We start from the raw sequence: 18,880 nt of genomic DNA, 5'->3' as shown, positions 1-18,880 counted from the left end.
CACTATTTAAAATGTATTAAAACAATTCCTACCCCTCAAAAACAAAAGTAAAGGAAATTGCTGACAGTCACTGTGCTTTTGTCAATGTCGAGGGCCGGTACAGGGAGGCAGGCAGGAAGAAGCCTCCAGTTTCTAACATACTGGACCACAGGAGCCCTGAGCAATCTGTCAAAGCATTGTTCAGGAAGAAAGATTTAATAATAGAGTTGAATTTGGATCATAGAACAGCCTCTAAATCACCAATGGGCCAAACCCCATTCATCCCAGGTTAATGAACTTCGTTAGGCCGATGCTAGGTGAGAAGCTGTTAAAAAAAAAAAAACAACACGGGGTAATTGTGGGTCCTGACCTGTGAAGACATATGGAATAAAACACCTATAAAAATCTTTATTAAACACAGAGCATTATGCCCAAATTTTGATGATATACCAAAGCTGCACGGTGCATCATGGACAACATGTAGAAATTGTCACATTGATTCCAAGGTTCCCATTATCTGCAAAAAGGTGTGCTATGGCTGTGTCAAAAACCAGGCAGTCGCTGTTCATGATGGCTGCAGCCACCCCGTCGTGAATGGACCGGGGCGTGGCCTCCCAGGTCAGTCTCCGCCGGTTCCCATTCAACTCCAGTCTGTAGGCAAAGTTCTCGGCTTGCTTGCGGGTGCCAATGAGCAGGACGATAGCAAAAAACTGCTGGTGGCCTTCATACTTCTCTTGCTTCTCCAGCACCAGCATGAAGTGGTGGCCAAAACAGGACTGCATCATCACCCAGTCGACAGCTCCTGGCAGGTTAATGTCCGTAGCTAGAAAGACGATGTCCTCTCCCTGGAGGGTGGTGATGCTCTTGTGGGCATGCATGAGGTGGGACATCACAGCTTCCAGGGACCCCTGCCACTTGCAGGAGGCCCCAGGACAAGGGCAGGAGTAGGGACGGTATTCACAGATGTCTTCATGTTCTGGCTTCTCTGTGTGGTGCAGGGTCAGGGAACAGCCTGTGGTGGCATACTGCAGAGACAGAAAAAACACACACTCAGCCTTCTCAGAATTTTTCTGGGTGCGAGTTTCTTGGGCTTATACTATATTCTTATCTCAACTACTTTTGCTGAAGACGATGAAATATTCAAGACCAAACATCTCAGTCCCTATTTGTCATCAATGTTGCCATGGGTGAAATCAAGGGTATGTCCTGAACCACGGATGTACGGCTTTCCAGGCCCCTGTTCCAACACTGATAAAAGGATGAGAAGTCAAGTTTTCTTACTACACACATCTCAAGCAAACAAAATTGTTGAGCTAGTCCTATAAAACCTGCCTTTCCCTTATTTTCAGTGGAGTTGTTTTAACCTTCCCTCTGGGGTGGGCTGCCCATACTTTTGGGTGGAAGGAAATCACACCAAGAGCTATTTGACTAGAAGATTGCTTGTTAGTTCGGTTCCAGCTAGAGGAGGTTAAGATGAGAAGGGCCTGAAGAATCAACATTAAAGTGTCCATACTACCCAAAGCAATATACAATTTTAATGCAATCCTTATTAAAGCACCACTGTCATACTTTATAAAGACCTCAAAAAAACCCTTCGTTTTATATGGAATCAGAAAAAAGCTCGAATAGCCAAGATATTACTCAGAAATAAAAACAAAGCAGGAGGAATCATGCTTCCAGACCTCAGATTATACTATAAATCGATAGTGATCAAAACAGCATGGTACTGGCACAAAAAAAGAGAGGTAGATGTATGGAACAGAATAGAGAGCCAAGAGATGAACCCAGCTACTTACCGTTATTTGATCTTCAATAAGCCAATTAAAAATATTCAGTGGGGAAAAGATTCCCTATTTAACAAACGGTGCTGTGTGGACTGGCTGGCGACCTGTGGAAGACTGAAAGACCACACCTCTCACCATTAACTAAGTTAGACTCTCCCTGAATTAAAGATTTAAACTTGAGACATGAAACTATAAAAATACTTCTCCCTGGAGAAGAAAGTCCAGGGAAAACACTTGAAGAAATCAGTCTGGGAGAATATTTAATGAGGAGGACCCCCTGGGCAATTGAAGCAACACCAAAAATATATTACTGGGATCTGATCAAACTAAAAAGCTTCTGCATAGCCAAGAACACAGTGAGTAAAGCAAGCACACAGCCTTCAGAATGGGAAAAGATATTTGCAGGTTATGTCTCCGACAAAGGTTTAATAACTACAATCCACAGAAAACTCAAATGTATTAGCAAGAAAAAAACAAGTGATCCCATCTCAGGGTGGCCAAGGGACTTGAAGAGAAACTTCTCTGAAGAAGATAGGCACATGGTCTACAGACACATGAAAAAATGTTAATCATCAGAGAAATGCAAATCAAAACTACTTTGAGATATCATCTAACTCCAGTAAGATTAGCCCATGTCACAAAATCCCAAAACCAGAGATGCTGGTGTGGATGTGGAGAAAAGGGAACACTTCTACACTGCTGGTGGGAATGCCAACTAATGCATTCCTTTTGGAAAGATGTTTATAGATCACTTAGGGATCTAAAAATAGCCCTGCCATTCGATCCTTCAATTCCTCTACCAGGTATATATCCAGAAGATAAAAAATCGAATTACAACAAAGATACTTGTATCAGAATGTTTACTGCAGCCCAATTCATAATTGCTAGGTCATGGAAGAAGCCCAAATGCCCATCGACCCACAAATGGATCAATAAATTGTGGTATATGTACACCATGGAATATTGTGCAGACTTAAAAAAGATGGAGACTTTACCTCTTTTGTGTTTACATGGATGGAGCTGGAACATACTCTTCTTAGCAAAGTATCTCAAGAATGGAAGAAAAAGTATCCAATGTACTCAGCTCTATTATGAAACTAATTTATAAGTACCCACACTTCCATATGAAAGCTATAACCCAACTATAGCCCAAGATGAAGGGGAAAGGGAGGAGAGGGGGAGGACTATTTGGAGGGAGGACAGTCAGTGGGACCACACCTATGGTGCATTTTACAAGGGTACATGTTAAATTTAAGGGCAGAATATAAATATTTTAAACTAAGTAACTAAGAAAATGCGGTGAAGGCTACATTAACCAGTTTAATGAAATTATTTCAAACTGTATATAAAACCAGCACATTGTACCCCATAATTGCATTAATGTATACAGCTATGATTTAATAAAACAAACAAACAAAAGATGAGATGGGCCCAATCCTCCTCTCAAAGCCTGCTGAATTTCCCCAGACCACTTCAAGTTCAAGTGCACATTATTTCATGACCAGGTACCTCAGGAAAGGCCTTGGAGGAAGGGGAAGCAGACCCAGTTTGCTGACACAGCCAGTTTGCCCCTCAGACGATGACTTAATAGGCTAGGAACTAAACCTTTTTCTCCCTTGCTCTCAGAATGACATTCCCAATGGATAAATCATACACAGCACAGCAAAAGGGCCACACCAAAAGAAATGGACTTCTGCTCCCAACACTCACAAGAATGACAAAGTTAATTCCTAGATACTAGACGGAGAATCAGCCCACAAGCAGACACTTGCCCATAGTACTATGCTGTTGTTTTGTAAAGAATTAAGAAACCGGAATCACCTTTTCAGGTGAAACAAGGTGTCAAGCCTTTTTTTTTTAACCCCTGGAACACAGTGGCAGGTAAGCTGTCTGGCTTACAACACTTGAACTCCCCCGCTCCACTGAGATGTGACGGCACCAAATAAGGCCAGGGCTAGGTCATTTCTCTAAGATGCTAAAAAAAATGACCAACTGCTAAAAAAAGAGAAAAACCCCACCACAGCTGTTTCTGCTTCTCCCTACCCAGCCTTATAGAATAGCCCCCGTATAAACCTTAAGTTCAAATTCTAATCTTGACAGATGAACTTATCACTAACAATGAGCGGGTACTGACCACCTTTTCCATACGAGACACTAAGCTACAGTCACTCAGAGGACACAGAAGCAAAGATGACAGCCTCCACTCTCAGGGGGCTCAGTCTCCTCTCATCAGGAAGGAGTGGCTTCCAGAAAGAAATTCCATGTATTCCTCCCCCACACCCCGTACCTGAAGTGGATTATAATCTTCAATAGAAATTGGCAGAAATATTTCACTCTTATTTACTTTGCCCGTAGAATTGTTTGTTCCTCTTTTTTTTTTTTTTTAATTGTTGAGGATTCATTGAGGGTACAAGAAACCAGGTTACACTGATTGCATTTGTTAGGTAAAGTCCCTCTTACAAGTGTGCCTTGCCCCCAAAAGGTGTGTCACACACCAAGACCCCACCCCCTCCCGCCTTCCCTCTCTCTGCTCTTCTTGTTCCTCTTTTTTAAATCATGGTCTTATTTGTAAATCATCGGTGTAAGAAAAACTTAATCAGGAGAAATACACTTATTTATCCATGTATATTTACACTTTGTATCTCTGACTTTATAAGGCCCCCCCACCTCTCAAAATACCCCCCAAATCTCTGTTAACTGTGTTTTAAATCTAGGGTATGGCCAGGAATACAGAGCCTTCTGATGTTCTTCTGTGCGAGATGGGTGAGGCATTTCTGTCCAGAGTTTAAAATCACACAATAAAAATAGCAAGAACTAGCCTAGAGCCTGGCAGATCCTCTGGCTGGAACAAGCCCTCCCTACGCGAAGATGGTGCAGAATGAGCTTCTCGCCACAGCTGCCCAGGGCACTTCTTTCCAAAGCCCCCAAATGTCCCTAGTTCATGAACATTTACTATGAATGTGTATCATCTAGCCATTGGTTCAGAACTTTTCCCACTCAAGCAGGAACATTTCTATTCTGAATTATTTGGTTTGCCTTACAAAGCAGACATCCAACACTTCCTTCAACACAAATATAGAGAACAGGGAAGCTCCCCAACTACACACAGAAAGGGCATTACTCTGCATCTGTGCAGACAACGACCTTATGAAAAAAGATCCTGCTACATTCTGTATTAAATATATTTTTAAAGCCTTAGGTACTTTCTCTGCTTTTTCTAAACAGGTTGAACTTTAATATCTGTCTAGCTCCTGCTTTCCATCCTGGGTAAGGTTTGTGTCTTTGTGAGCCTGGTGCCAATTTTATGAAGGCTGGATTAAAGGTCAAACACACACACTCTCACACTCCCTCCGTGCCACGTTTCATACTTACAACAGTCTTGGCATTGTTCTTGAGTGACATGCCAGAGCACGATGGGTGTCGCTGTCACCTTCATCAGGGGGGCTATCATCCAGGGATCGGAGGACTTAGGGGTCTGAGTTCCCTAAGACTGTACGGAAAGCTGGCTAGGTACCTCTGAGCAGCAAAGCCAAATTTCACCGGCCCCTGGCCTTAGGTTTGTGTTTTCTTGAAAAATTCCAAGGGTTTCTGAGGGTTGCTAGGCCACACAGAGGGAATCTGCTGTGGATCCTGCCCTTGCGGCATTCCAGTTAAGGGGGGCCATATGGTAAACCTAACTATACACACTCTAATACATCAGAAATATAGACTGCAAAATGAAACAAAGAGGGTGGCAGGTGATGTCAAAGTGGGATGAGGTGAGGAAGAAGGGGTAAGGCCAGCTTTCCTGCGGACAGTGCACTGCTGATGTTGTTCTATCTGGTTCTAGCACAGGGCGGCGAGGGAACAGTGGGGATAAAACCAAAGGAAGAAGGCAGGCAGGTCGGGGACTTCACGTACAACTCAGTGTATTTCAGGGCTTCTCGACTGGCACACTACTAACATTTGGAATGGGTGATTCTTGATTGCGGGGCTGTGCTGTGTGTTGTAGGTTTCGCTGTGTCCCTGGCCTCCGTTCATTAGATGCCAGTAGCAACCGCTCCCTGCCCCTCAGCTGTGACAACCAGAAATGTCTCTAAGCATGGCTGAACGTCTCCAAGGGAGAGATTGCCCTGGGTGAGAACCACTGGTTCTGATGGGAATTATTCATTCTGATTCTGAACCTGGCTTCCAGGCAGCCCAGAAACAGCTGCAAGGGGCCCACGCCAGCAAGCAGGTCTAGCAGGTCACTGCCCTGCCCAATGGGCACCGTCAGGACAACTCAGGAATGCCACCCCTGACACCCAGCCAGAACCTGACTGCTTGCACAGCATGGAGGTGGACTAGGGAGCTGGTTCTGCTGGTTTTGCAGACTAGAAGCTGGAGGCTTCCAGAGAGTGCCTGGCTGGTCAGGGCCTTGTGGGCATTTGTGGCCACACCAGGAATAGAGCCCCAAGTTCCCAGCCTCCAAGGCTCTTTCACAGCACACAACAGCTCAGGAGTCAAACAAAGAATATTTTGAGAAAAGGGAACAGAAGAAATAATTTACAGCTGCCTTCCCTGCCATAGAAAACGCAGAGTCCACAGATACACTGCTTTTGGAAGCAGGTTCTAATATTAACTTCTTCCTTGGCTTAGAGGGAGAAAAACAGCCCTGAGAGCACCACTCCCTAAGGAAGAAGGCAGCAGCGCTTCACAAATGAGACACCAGCCCTCACACCCTCCCAGCCCTCTCTGCATGTGGCAACAAAGTCCTGAGGGTTCACTTTTCACATTCCAGCTCGGGCTGGCCCCACTGAATATGAGGGGTCAGAGGACTTCTGCATTTGAGGTGGGGGGGCTTTCCTTCAGACACCTGGTTCTTAGCTGTACACGCTTGTTACTGAGAGAAAGCACCTGGGCGGGTGTGCAGAGGGCTGCCTGTGTGTCCTGGGACAAGTTCACAGCTATAAATGAATTTCTCCCTAGGAGAATATCTGTTCATTTCCCCCAGGGAGAATTAAAGTTACTCTCTCTAAAGAAAGTACACACTTGCACAGGCGAACACAGAAACCCAAAGTTAAAGAAGAGTGTGGGGAGGCAGAAGATGGTCCAGTAGAGTGAGAAATAAACAAAAAATGTTGAAATCCCATTTCTGGCTTTTTTTTTTTTGAGACAGAGTCTCACTATGTCGCCCTTGGTAGAGTGCCAGGGTGTCACAGCAACCTCAAATTCTTAGGCTTAAGCAATTCTGTTGCCTCAGCCTCCCAAGTAGCTGGGACTACAGGCGCCCACCGCAACACCTGGCTATTTTTTGTTGCAGTTGTTATTGTTGTTTTAGCTAGCCTGGGCCGGGTTCGAACCCACCAGCCTCGGTGTATGTGGTCAGTACCCTACACACTGAGCTACGGGCGCCACCCCCACTTCTGAGTTTTTAAGAAACTTTGCAAAAGCCTAGAGCAAATGTGTTCTGCCATTGAAAGGCAATGTGTAATCTGAAGCCTCATTTTTAAGTCTCAGCAGAAAGCAGTAAATAGTTCTCATTCCTTTCCTGCGCATGGGGTTTGAAGGTTATGTTTAAGTTGGAATTTGAGCAGGGTTTTTCCCTTTTAGCTTAGAAACCCATTCATACACAAACACAGTGAGATCCGTATGGTCAGAACATGGTTAAATACCAGACACCTGTTATTGACCTAAGAAACACAGTCACATTACATTTGCCCATGACATGAGCAGATAAGCAAAATAACCCTTCTTAGCTGGGGGTGCTAGTGAAGGTCATGGACGCTGTGAGTAGTTCAGAACAAATCATTTAATCTAATTAAACTTAATCCCATGCAACTCAAGAATGATCTATTGATTTCTGACAATCAACAAATCGCTACCACGGAGATGCCAGGCACTCCTTGGTGGGACCCTGTTCCTCTCGGGAACTGAGAGGTAACCACTAAGCCTAGACCTGCGCACCTCCTAGGAAACAGCTGAAATGTATCAGCAAGATATCCAGCAGCGCCTCAAACGCGAATGTCTCAAGAAAAACAAAGCACAGTAATTTGTTGCTGATGATCATCACCTTGATTTAAGTCCAAGAAATGCTGTCTTGAAGTAAAAACCAATAGCACTTTCCTTCACTCTAAATAAGATGTAAAGATGAAAAAATGCACACTTGCTGCTAATATGATGCACGGCCCTGCACTGACTGAGAAACCAAAACTGCTACGAAGGACATTCCTGGGGCAACAGCTAAAATTTGTATATCTAATCCCGGATTAGATAGTATTAATAGTCCTGTGTGTCAAATTTCCTGATTTTGATAACTGTGCCATAATAAGAAAATATCCTTGTTTTTCAAAGAAGTAGTGAGTTATTTAGGGGTAAAGGGACAGGATGCTTGCAATGTGCATTCAAATGGCTGAAAAAATACATACATATGAATAGAAAAAGCACAAATGATAAATACGGTACAAAGGAAACAACTGGTGAATCTGGATAAACGCTACGGGGAGGATTTTGTGTAATATTATTGCAACTATTGTTTAAGTTTAAAATCATATCAAAATAAAAATGTATGAAAGAATTCAGGGACTGAGTTAACATATTTATCCTTTATGGGATATAGAGATTTCTTACTCAGAGTTGGTTGAATACCTTAAGTATAATCACAATAGTATATTTTTTTTTAAAGAAAATATATAAGGGAGGGGAGGGGAGGATGGGTGGAGGGAGGGTAATTGGAGGGACCACACCTACAGTGCATCTTACAAGGGTACAGGTGAAACTTACTAAATGTAGAATATAAATGTCTTAACACAATAACTAAGAAAATGCCATGAAGGCTATGTTAACCAGTTTGATGAAAATATTTCAAATTGTTTATAAACCCAGCACATTGTACCCCATGACTGCGTTAATGTACACAGCTATTTAATTTTAAAAAAGGGTAAAAAAATACATATCTAATGTAAATGCAACCACAGTTAATAGTTTTTCTTTTACTAAAGAGTCTTTGGGATTGAACCAATACAATTTTGCAATGAAGACATAAATTATTAATAATTAACACTTCGTTTGGCCTCACAGAAGACAAAGCATTCTCCATTGTCCTCTGATCCTGCCAAAGGTTTGAGAGGCCCTGACAAGTCACTGGCCCTGGGATGTAATTTCTGACCACTGCAATGTCATTACCTACGAACCCCCAGTGGTCCAAGGTAAACTATTCCAATCCAGACCCACCTGAAAAATGAGCTCCTGGAATAAAATTTACCTAAGCCCCACCCCTTCTTTTAGCGCTAGGGAGGTGAACCCAGAAATAGAGCTATGTGAGTTCAAGTGGAAGGATGAGCTCCTGACAGCGTAATTTATTCAGTATGATCAGCAGATAATTACGGGACCACTAGTTGAAGTCTTTCTTCAACATTCAAATGGGGGTTGCGTCCAAACTTCGTATAGATCACAATATGGTAGAACTTTCACATTTTAAACAGCAGTTAAAATTTTTACCACTTTTTTAAAGAGACTTCTAGCAATTTAAGCTAGCTCCTTTGTGGTTAAGAGAATTTACCTGTCTCCAAAATACCATTGAGCATCTCTGGTTATCTTCCAGTTAATCTGCTGCCTTATTAATTTTATTGATTTACTGATCCATCCATTCCCTTCTTCTTGCCCACCCAGTGTTTGTTTTTCTTTTTTAATTGTAATTTTTTTTTTTTTTTTGGGACAGAGGCTATGTCATTCTCGGTAGAGTGCTGTGATGCCTCAGCCTCCCAAGTAGTGGGGACTACAGGTGCCCACCACAATGCCTGACTGTTCTTTGTTGCAGTTGTCATTGTCGTTCAGCTGACCCAGGCCGGTTTCAAACCTGTCAGTCTCAGTGTTATGTGGTTGGCGCCCTACTCACTGACCTACGGGCGCTGAGCCATCCACCCAGTGTTTAATAAGTGAATAAATATTAGGTTCATCTGGAGTAGATGGAATGTTCTCCACCATGTTAATTTTGCTTTAATAATTAGATGTTTTACTGTGGAACTTAGCATTAAAAAAATTCAAAAGACCTTGAGATCATGTCAGGAAAAAATGTTTAATTTTACTTTGGATTTCAGGTGCTATGGAGCTGTTATTTCTAATAAAGATATTTCCCTTATTTACATACATAAATTTGGGGTGAGGAGCTTCACAGCTCTTTTGAGATCTTAGAAGGGGAGGAGATATCAGCATTGCTGCCCTTTTCATGGCGGGGTGTTCCTCTTGCTTAAAATGTGTTTAACAGCAATGGTAGAGTAGCTACGATTAGAACTCAAGGACCCAGTGTCCTAGGTGACCTTAAGCCTACTGAGTCGCCGCTGACTGGGTCTATAAAACTTTCTACAGCTCACTTTTGACTATTATAAAATTCAGCTTAATTATAATATCCAACCTGCATGTGCCCAGCATCCTTCCTCTAAGAACCTCAGCTTATTTTCACTTAACTCAATTGGTAAATTCCTCACCTGCCTAAGGAGCAGTACAAAGAGGAAATGATCGAGCAGGAGTGCAGTAACAGTTTCACAGGTAATAATTTGACAAGACAATATCACTCAGCACCAAACCATCAGTGTCACCAGACAGTGCTGAGACTAAGCCAATACTGTTAACTTTACAAACTTTCTTCTAGATACAGCAATTCTAATCTAATCAAAGTCTTGGGCTGAAAAAATTCATCCTTTTTGCGTGAGAGAAAGTTGACAAACCACGTGTTGTAGCTAGCTTTCTCGCTAAAAGATGTCTTGGTGGAAGGTCCTGGAGTGATTATTGCAAAATTTGAGAATGTCCTGCTGTGAGGGGAGGGTGCCTTTGGCCTTACAAAAACCCTATTTTTAATCTTTGAAACTTTAAACAAAGGTTGACTTTTGCCCGAGTATTTTTCTCATCCGTCTATAGCCAGAGTTAGCAGGAAAACACACATTGTCTTGGAAAACCAGTTTTGTGAGGTCCCTTTAGAGTGTGTGTTCAAGCAAACAAGAGCACCTTTAGAATAAAAGGCTTTATGCCGTGTGACTGATGCCCTCACTCTTTCTTCCATGCCCTGTCCCCACCTGCACACTTAATTGCAAACACCTGACAACTCTGCAAACCCACTTCATTTCTTCCAGCATTTTAAAATTCTCCACTAAAGCAATCACTGTAAAATCAGCAAGTAAAAATACAAGATGCCTAGTATCTCCCAGGCAATATTTGGGTATACTTATACTCCCTACCGCCCAAATTATTTGTTTATCTGAAACTCAAACTTAGCTGGGTGTTCCATGTTTACCCAGCACCCTGATAAGAGGGCCCCCCCAATACTACTGCCACTCCTCCAAAACCCACTATGGGAGCCTGGAATGGGGGGGGGCGATCGCTGTTCCTCAGCAGGATTGGGTGGGCAGCAGAAAAGGCAAGAGGCTGCAGCGGAACAGACACTGTATGGAGGAAAAGTTGGTATTTTCAGCTGACCTTTTTCCTCCTCTGCTGGCAAAGTAACAAATTTCCCTTCCCTTCTTCAGAAAACCCACTTGTTCATGTTTGTTTCTGATGCAGCCTTGAGAACAAGTACCCAGCTCTCCGTGGTAACTGGATGTTCACCAGGTTCTTTTCCCCTCTCCTTCTGTTTTCTTGTTTCCACCTTACAAAACCCACTGTTCTTCCAGTGTCCTGTGGGAGCTTTCATTCTGCTTTGTAGAACGGAGGCTGCCCTGTTTATGAACCTCAAATAAAGGCCATTTAATTTTTTACTTGGAAAAAAAAAAAGATTACAAGGCCTACGCACCAGTTTCTTCTCCACACACTTACCAACTGAGCTTGGGCCAGTCTCTTGGGGGGATACTAAGTGTGTCCTAGCTCCTTTACAAAGTAATGAGGAAGATTATTTAGTGCCAACACTATGCTAGCCACCTTGCATAAATTATTATTGTGTTTCATCCTTACAAAAACCCTATCATCATCCCATTTTACCATAAGCCATTGAGGGCTGGAGAGGTCACCAACTAGTCACAGCAGAGACAGAGTCAGGGGTTAGACCAGAAGAAACGAGTTAGGAGTCTGGGAAAAGGAACCCCAAGACACTACCTTTGTTGAAGTTTTATAATAGTGAATAGGCCCACATATTTGACAAATTTGATATATTTTTATTCATCTCGATAACACTGGTAGCCAAAAACTGGGAGGGGGTAATCCTTTATGCCATAGGTGCTACATAGTCTAAAAATTATAACATAAAATCTTTACCATACTGAGGACAAGGAAAGTTAACAAGTTCCCAATTTTCAAGAAACGAATGGAGAAAGACGGGCATTTGGGGCAAGCAAAAGAATTTCTTATAAGCCTTAGATATTATACCCATTTAACATAAAGACCCAGGTGATGATGAAAACTCTGACTTTCCTTTTCAAGGCGTCCAGAGTGGAGCCACACTCTAACATCCCTTGTTATGATCATACCCTGCAAAACTCGCCGGCAATACACAGTGGCTGTGAATATTGGTATTCAGTCCAGCAAATGTGTGTCTCCTGTACCTTCAAGGAGCGAGGACCTTACAGTTTGAATAAGTAATGTCATTTCTCACATATTTTATCAGAAGCACAAATCTAGCTTTTAAGACATTTTACATTGAGGTTTTACTCAAGTCAGATGTTTATAGCACTTTCTATGTTGATTCACAATGGGGCTCTAACTCACAGAATGGGAGAATCTAACCCAATCTCAGGGCAGGTATTTTCTAGGCCAGACCTGCTGTAACGTTAGGTAAGCCTCCATTTGGGTTGCACTAAGGATCAACTTACAATCAACAATTGACTCTACTACGGGTTTATTCTGTTTGCAAGTTGTGACCTGTGAAAAAATTTTAGCCAATTATGTGTAGAATAAGCATTAAACATTAGTACTGTTATACCGTATCTAATGTTTCTCTTTTATATACTAAAACACAACAAAAGCTGCATTGCCAATTTTGCTCTTTAAAACTTCGAGCCCTGAGGTTCAAGTATGTGGATTCTGGTCCCTGCCAGCTCATTCTATATGCTTTTAGGGGCCAATCTTGTTAATTTCAGGCAGTAGTGAAGACTGCAGGGTCAATTTCCAAAGCAAATGATTTTGTCTTAGCGGAGTGTTTGAGGTTAAAAAGAAATCTCTGAAACTGTTTTTGACACTTCTAGGTGATTACCTAGCACCTTACAATCACCCTAATACTACTCAACTTCTACTTGAGGTGGTAAAGCAGGAGCTCTCTATAGCACTTCCAATCTCATCTCGGAGCACCCAACCGCAAAGCATTATCTCCAGTCTTTTCAACAGGTGAACAAACAAGGTCAGGAAAGTGGAGTGGACCACAGTCATATAAAGCCAGGATGGGAAGCCAGTTCTGTTTCCTGCCTAGTGCTTTTGAGATCGTTTACTATATTCCAAAATTTTAGAGTAAGAAAGAACTGCTGTTTAATCCTTTAGTCCAACAACATCTCTTAAAGACCCTCAGGTGCGAAAAAAATAAACCGACCTGAACAAAGTCAAATATCTAGTCACCAAGGGAACATTTCGGGTCTCCTGGTAGGCAGAACAGAATATTTTCTTGGCAAAATAAAGACGAAAAGAAAACAAGCTACACAGTCACCTATGGTTGGGACATACCATTGTTCCAAAGTTAATGTACCGCAAGAGTTAAATGAGAACTTCCAGGCTCACCAAACACTTCCTAAAAGAAAACCCGAGCAGAGGCTCCACGCTGGCAGTTGGAACTTGGCCTGGAGACATGGTTGGTGTGGCCTGCAAGTGCTGGCTGTCCATGTGAATTCGGCCAATGTTAGAAAACAAAATTTAGGTATTTAACATAAAAAAATCCAGATTTCTGGGTTTTTGTGGAAAAAAATCTAAAGGTCTGGCAAAGCTGTATTCACATCCCCACCCCCACTAATCAGCCAGAGCTAAGTAAGGGTTGCCCTCTTCAGAGGTGGCACCTGTCCCCCAGCTCCCTACCATCTCCCTGATCCGGAGGCCACATGTCAGATGCCTCTCCCCCTTGCATTACCTAATCCTGGCTGGTAGTTAGAGAGTTTCTCTCCACTGAACTAGATGAGGTCACGCAAAGGGACTTTCAAACTTTCAACTGTGTTGGCTGACCTGACTTGGTTTTATTTATTTATTTTTTACGAACAAAAACAACACTGTCACAATCTAACAACAGGGAAGGCTTGTCTGGCTGGCTGAGGCTATCAAGTTCAATAATTATTTGGAGATATGTTACTAGAAACTTTCAGAGAAGATAAAGTGGAAAGAAAAAGTCTCATACTCTAAGTAGGCTGGATTGGATTAGAATTTCCCACAGTCATGGAGCAAAATACTTGGCTGATATCAAACTACCCCGTTGAGTGGTAAAACAGACTGCGTGGTTGACACGTTTGTGTCAACCTTCTTCACTTCTCTCCATACACCCACACTCTGTGGGTGGGATTTATGATCTGGGAACTGGATGTCAAATTTCTCAGAGGGTGAAATAAGCCACAGAATAGACTAAAAATACCCCAAGTAAAGACGGCCATACTCTGATAATCAGACATCCTTTTGCTTAAAAAGGGAGACCTGAGCTAGTAATGCATGTATACCCCATATATCAAAGCGCTGGCAATGCTTTAATTAAGTGGCCCCACACTTCTGTAGGGTAGCTGTTTGGCAATACATCCGTTTTTGGCCAAGTGATGCATGAGCAGTTTAGGGCTATGATGAAACCTCCCAAAATATTAGGTTTGTAGGCTTCCCTCTGACCTTGATCTTTCTACTTCAAATACACTACAAAATTCCTGCCAGTGAATTTCAGAGTGAGTATGTATGTTGTCATGTTGGGGCCGTCCCATCAGAGGCCCATCTGGTGAACTCATCCAACCAGATGGTTTTGTTACTGGTGTCAATTTTGAGGTATGATTTGGAATCTTGGCTTATACACTCAGATTTGAAATCCCTACAAAATTTTTCATACTATTCCTATATACAGAAAATTTGTGCCTTTAAGATACAGATGCATGAACTGGCCAATTTACTAGCGATGTGACTTGACAAGTCATTTCATATTGAAGCATTCTATAGGCCTGAGTTTCCTCATCTGAAAAAAAAAAAAGGCAACCTAATAACAGCCGACTCACACAAAACAGCTAACACACAGAGGTTTCTAATGGCATCCCAGATAGCCTCCCTTCTCCTCGGGAATGCCAGAAGCTACAGTCCTCACAAGCTGGGCAATCTCACCCCTCATTTACAGATCCAGAAATGAAGGCCTCCAGAGGTGGGCTCTCAGGCAAACAGTGCCAGAAAGCTCTTGAGAACCTGGGCTCTGGTACTTTGCTCAGTATTGGTTTTCTCAGATGAGCCCGCCCATCAGAGATTCTGGGAGCATGTGGGGACAGGGACAAGGCAGTCCTCTGTGATTTCTAGAAGCCGCAAACTGCAGGCCAAAGCAGTAGGTAAATAGTCCTATCTTACTGTAACATAAGCTTTACCACTCCCAACTATCTCTCATCTTCTCCAACTAACATATGTTGGTTGGAGGCTGGGCCTGTCTATATGCCCAAGGTTGGTTTATCCACACTAACTGGCTGAGCTGTCCTGTCAGAGTTTGGATTACTGGCCAAACAAAGGTGGGGCATGGACACTCCTTCTTTATAAATCTCACATACATGAACACATAAAAGTGCTCTTTCTTTCTAAGCTGGGTTCCTGGTATATAAGGGAATGGTTGACACTTTTAAATTTTAGTTTGCAAAGCAGTGGCTTGGCTCAAAAGCATGCTTGTAGAAGAGAGACCTGGAAATCGCTGACATGTACAGAAAGGCTGAGTACTCCTGCTTCTTCTCAAAAGTCTTTGAGAATGACTTCACAAGCCTGGTATACGTTATGAAAGAACATATGTTTCCATAGGAACCAGAGTTCTAGATTTTGAAAGTGAAACTTCACTCTCCATACAGCATGTTATAACTGTTTCCTTCCCTTTCTCTTGGGAACTCGATTCCCTGATAAGACTGCTTTTCAAAAATAAATTATGGAATACCGACTGATATCAAATTCTCATTTGTGAATTATAATCCACCTAAAGCCATTACTTCTATTAGCACTGAAGCTTTAGGGATAAGCAAGGGGTGAGAAGCTGGCTATGAAATCCTGTGGGGTACCCCCCACCCCTGCGTTATCTCCAACACCAAATATCCACCCTATGTCAACTATCACCAAATCTTCTCTGACAACTAGGCTGCCACTTCTTTGTGACCCTGAGAAAACTCTGGAAATATATTTCATCTATAGATTTTATGAGAAAACAACGAGGCAGGGTGAATTAGTAAACATCATATGAGGAGACGGAAGTAATTTAATAAGGTTGCCTGAAATCCCATAGTCCAAACATTGATTCAGTCCCTTATTTGAAATATGCTATTTTAAACTTTGTGGCAGGGCAGCAGACCCAATAAAATCACTTCTTTTACTGACCTCAGTCCTAAGCCTGAATTCTCAGTTGGATTATTTTTAATTTAAAAAATGAGCTCTTGTCATATAAAATAATAAGCAGCAAGGAGAAACACAAGACAGCTTAAACAGCCAAGGAGGGAGAGCACTTAACTTTACAAAAACACCCTCAACGTTATTAATTACATTATTTCCACTTTTAATTTCAAAAAATGAACTTCACAGTACAGCTATAGGTTATAATGAGGTAATACAGACAGGCATGTCTGTGAAATTGCTCCTGTAGATTTCTAAGTGATAGATGTAGGGTAGGTAAACAAATGTTACTACAATGACCAAACAATGTGATATTATGCAGACATTTAAAATACAATGAGGTGGAAATAGGTTTCAGACATACAAAAATGTGTGATAACACGAATTTTAAAACGGCAACTTGCAGAAACCATTTTTGGAGAAAAACTGTATGTGTTGAGTATTAAAAAACCTTCCTGACACACACTGACATCTATGCTACATTTCGCTGCAAGGGTGTCTGTACATATGGTTTAAAAAGTCTACAAAGATACATACTAAACCTAACAATCGTGGGGAAGGGACAGAGAGGTCTTGGCGTTTCATTTGACTTTTCTTGTCTTGATGGTTTGCATTCTTTACAGGGACACTGATAACCTTTTGAACGAAATCAAAAATAAAGTGATGAGCTTTAAAGAACTGTAACAACGGCTCTTGGTGTGCCCTTGTTAATTTCCTAAGTGGATGTTTTCGCCCCACTGAGTATAAAAACAGCCATAACTCTTCAGTCCTTCCCAGTCTTTGGAAGGCCAGGAGGGGGAAAGGCGTGGCTTTTCTTGTAGCAAGAGGAAAACAGGGTGTGGGCGCCTTTTTCTTTTTCTTCTTCTTCTTTTTTTTAGCTACACTCCCGAGAGCTCCCACGTGTCAGGGATGTGCAGACGGCAGGCACAGGGTGCAGGAGGAATCTAGGACCGATCCTGCCAAGCCGAGTACTGGTCAAGGATGCGTTCAGCTCGCGCATTTCCTCCCTCCTCTATCCCCATAGATAGCTTCCCTATCCGAGTTTTACTTGCGCGGCCCAGCTGTACTGAGCATACGTTTCAGTATGCGTAGGGGACGTAGGCACCGGACCGGGAGGGCTTCGGTGTGTTCCAACTGTCGGCGAGTGCCAATTAATCTAAGGGTCAGGAATCGGGCAGATATCAACCCTGAACTTTTCCCAAAGTGGACAGGTGGGCATGGGGGAGGATGGACAAAGTGTTAACATTTTTTTAAAACGAGAGATGCCACTCGCCTCTCAGGGCCTGCGAGTGGGCTTGGAGGACACTGGAGTCGAGAAGGTCGCCGGGAAGAAGTGCGCCAGCCGTCCCTAGGCTTACCTTGCAGGGAAACAGGACTGCCGAAGCCACCTTCTCCATAGCCAGGTTCCTGATGCTGGGCGTCAGGGCGCCCCTGCACGTTGGGCAGCAGCTCAACTTCTGGCGGCATTGGTTACACACCAGATGCCCGGCCTGGCACTGCAGGATGGGAGGCAGGACATAGTCAAAGCAGACCGGGCACTCGAAGAGCGAGGTCAGCTCGTGGTGCTGCGGAGACACCGGGCCCGCTCCGCCGCCGCCGCCGGGGCCCGAAATCACCGCCGCCGCGGCGGGCACCGCGGACGAGCCGGGGCCCGCAGCCGAGATGGTGGCGGCGGCCGGGGGCGCAGCTGGGGACGGACCGTGCTGGGGCTGCGGCGGCGGCTGTTTGCTGCACGGTTTGTTAGCGCTGGGGCCGGTGGAGGACGGGCGGCTCATCGCGCTCTGAAACAACCATGGAACTGCGGGCGCTTGCCTGCCGCGGGGCCGCCCGGGTCAAGGCGGTGCGCGCCCCGCGGGCAGCGAGCTCCGGGGCAAAGCCACGGCGCCCAGCCTGGGACCGGGCGGCGGAGACGATCGGCACCGTAGAGGCAGGGGGCTGGACCACGCCGACGCTCTAGACTGTCCCCGGCGTTCTGAACACGCCACCGCGTGGGACCCCGCGCGGTGCCCTCCCAGCGGCGTCCGGGCCCCAAACCCAAGCGATGCGCTGAGTTCCGGCCCACCAGCTTCTAGAGCAGCAGCTGACGCAAGCCCCGGGGGCGCGCGCGGACGTGACGCTTGGACACGTGTGCGGCCTTCCAGGCGCGCGGGGACTAGCAGAGCCACCCAGCGCCGGGGCGCGAGCTCCGCCCGGCTCCAGCAGGCAAAGTACATACAGGGCCGCCTAGCGCGGGCGCTTCCTGCTCGGGCTGCGGCCCGGCCGGCGCCAGTGAGCATGCCCCACTCGCCGCCGCCGCACGGGGTCGCCTTTTCCGGGTTGAGGGAAGGGGCCGCCCTCAAGGGGGCGTCGCCCAAGTCCTCTGGCCACACCCCGGGGAGCTGGGCCCACGCGTCCGCGGGCTGGAACCGGGAGGGCAACTTCAGGCAGGGTGGGGGCGTGGACGTTGGGCGGGACAGAACGCGGGCCGGCTGGGCGGGGCGGGGCCGTTGGGATGGTGGGAAAAAAGTGAGAGGTTCTTCTTCTCCGGGTTGAGTCACGGGGGAAGCTCGACGCGACCGGCTGGGCTCTTAGCCTGGAACACCGGGTCGGGAGGAGGAGCTTTGGGCGGCAGCAGAGCAAGGGGCTGGAGCTGGGTCAACAGCCAGCACACAAACTAGTACTGTGCTGTT

General features: G+C 44.6%; 1 protein-coding gene across 1 annotated transcript; it reads right to left on the bottom strand.

Annotated features, from left to right (window-relative positions):
* Nucleotides 1–367: 367 nt before the first annotated feature.
* Nucleotides 368–18,605, bottom strand: SIAH2 (siah E3 ubiquitin protein ligase 2). The gene is made up of 2 exons (XM_003802189.2): nt 17,570–18,605; nt 368–1,004 (listed from the first exon to the last, which is right to left on the bottom strand). Exons 1-2 carry the CDS (start codon nt 17,984–17,986, stop codon nt 447–449), a joined length of 975 nt encoding a protein of 324 aa, XP_003802237.1. The 5' UTR covers nt 17,987–18,605; the 3' UTR covers nt 368–446.
* Nucleotides 18,606–18,880: the final 275 nt, after the last annotated feature.

This window comes from Otolemur garnettii, unplaced genomic scaffold (assembly GCF_000181295.1).
Source record: "Otolemur garnettii isolate 467f Iridium unplaced genomic scaffold, OtoGar3 scaffold00236, whole genome shotgun sequence".
NCBI lineage: Eukaryota > Metazoa > Chordata > Mammalia > Primates > Galagidae > Otolemur > Otolemur garnettii.
The sequence above is the reverse complement of the archived record's forward strand: the minus strand, read 5'-3'. Positions and strand labels throughout refer to the sequence as shown.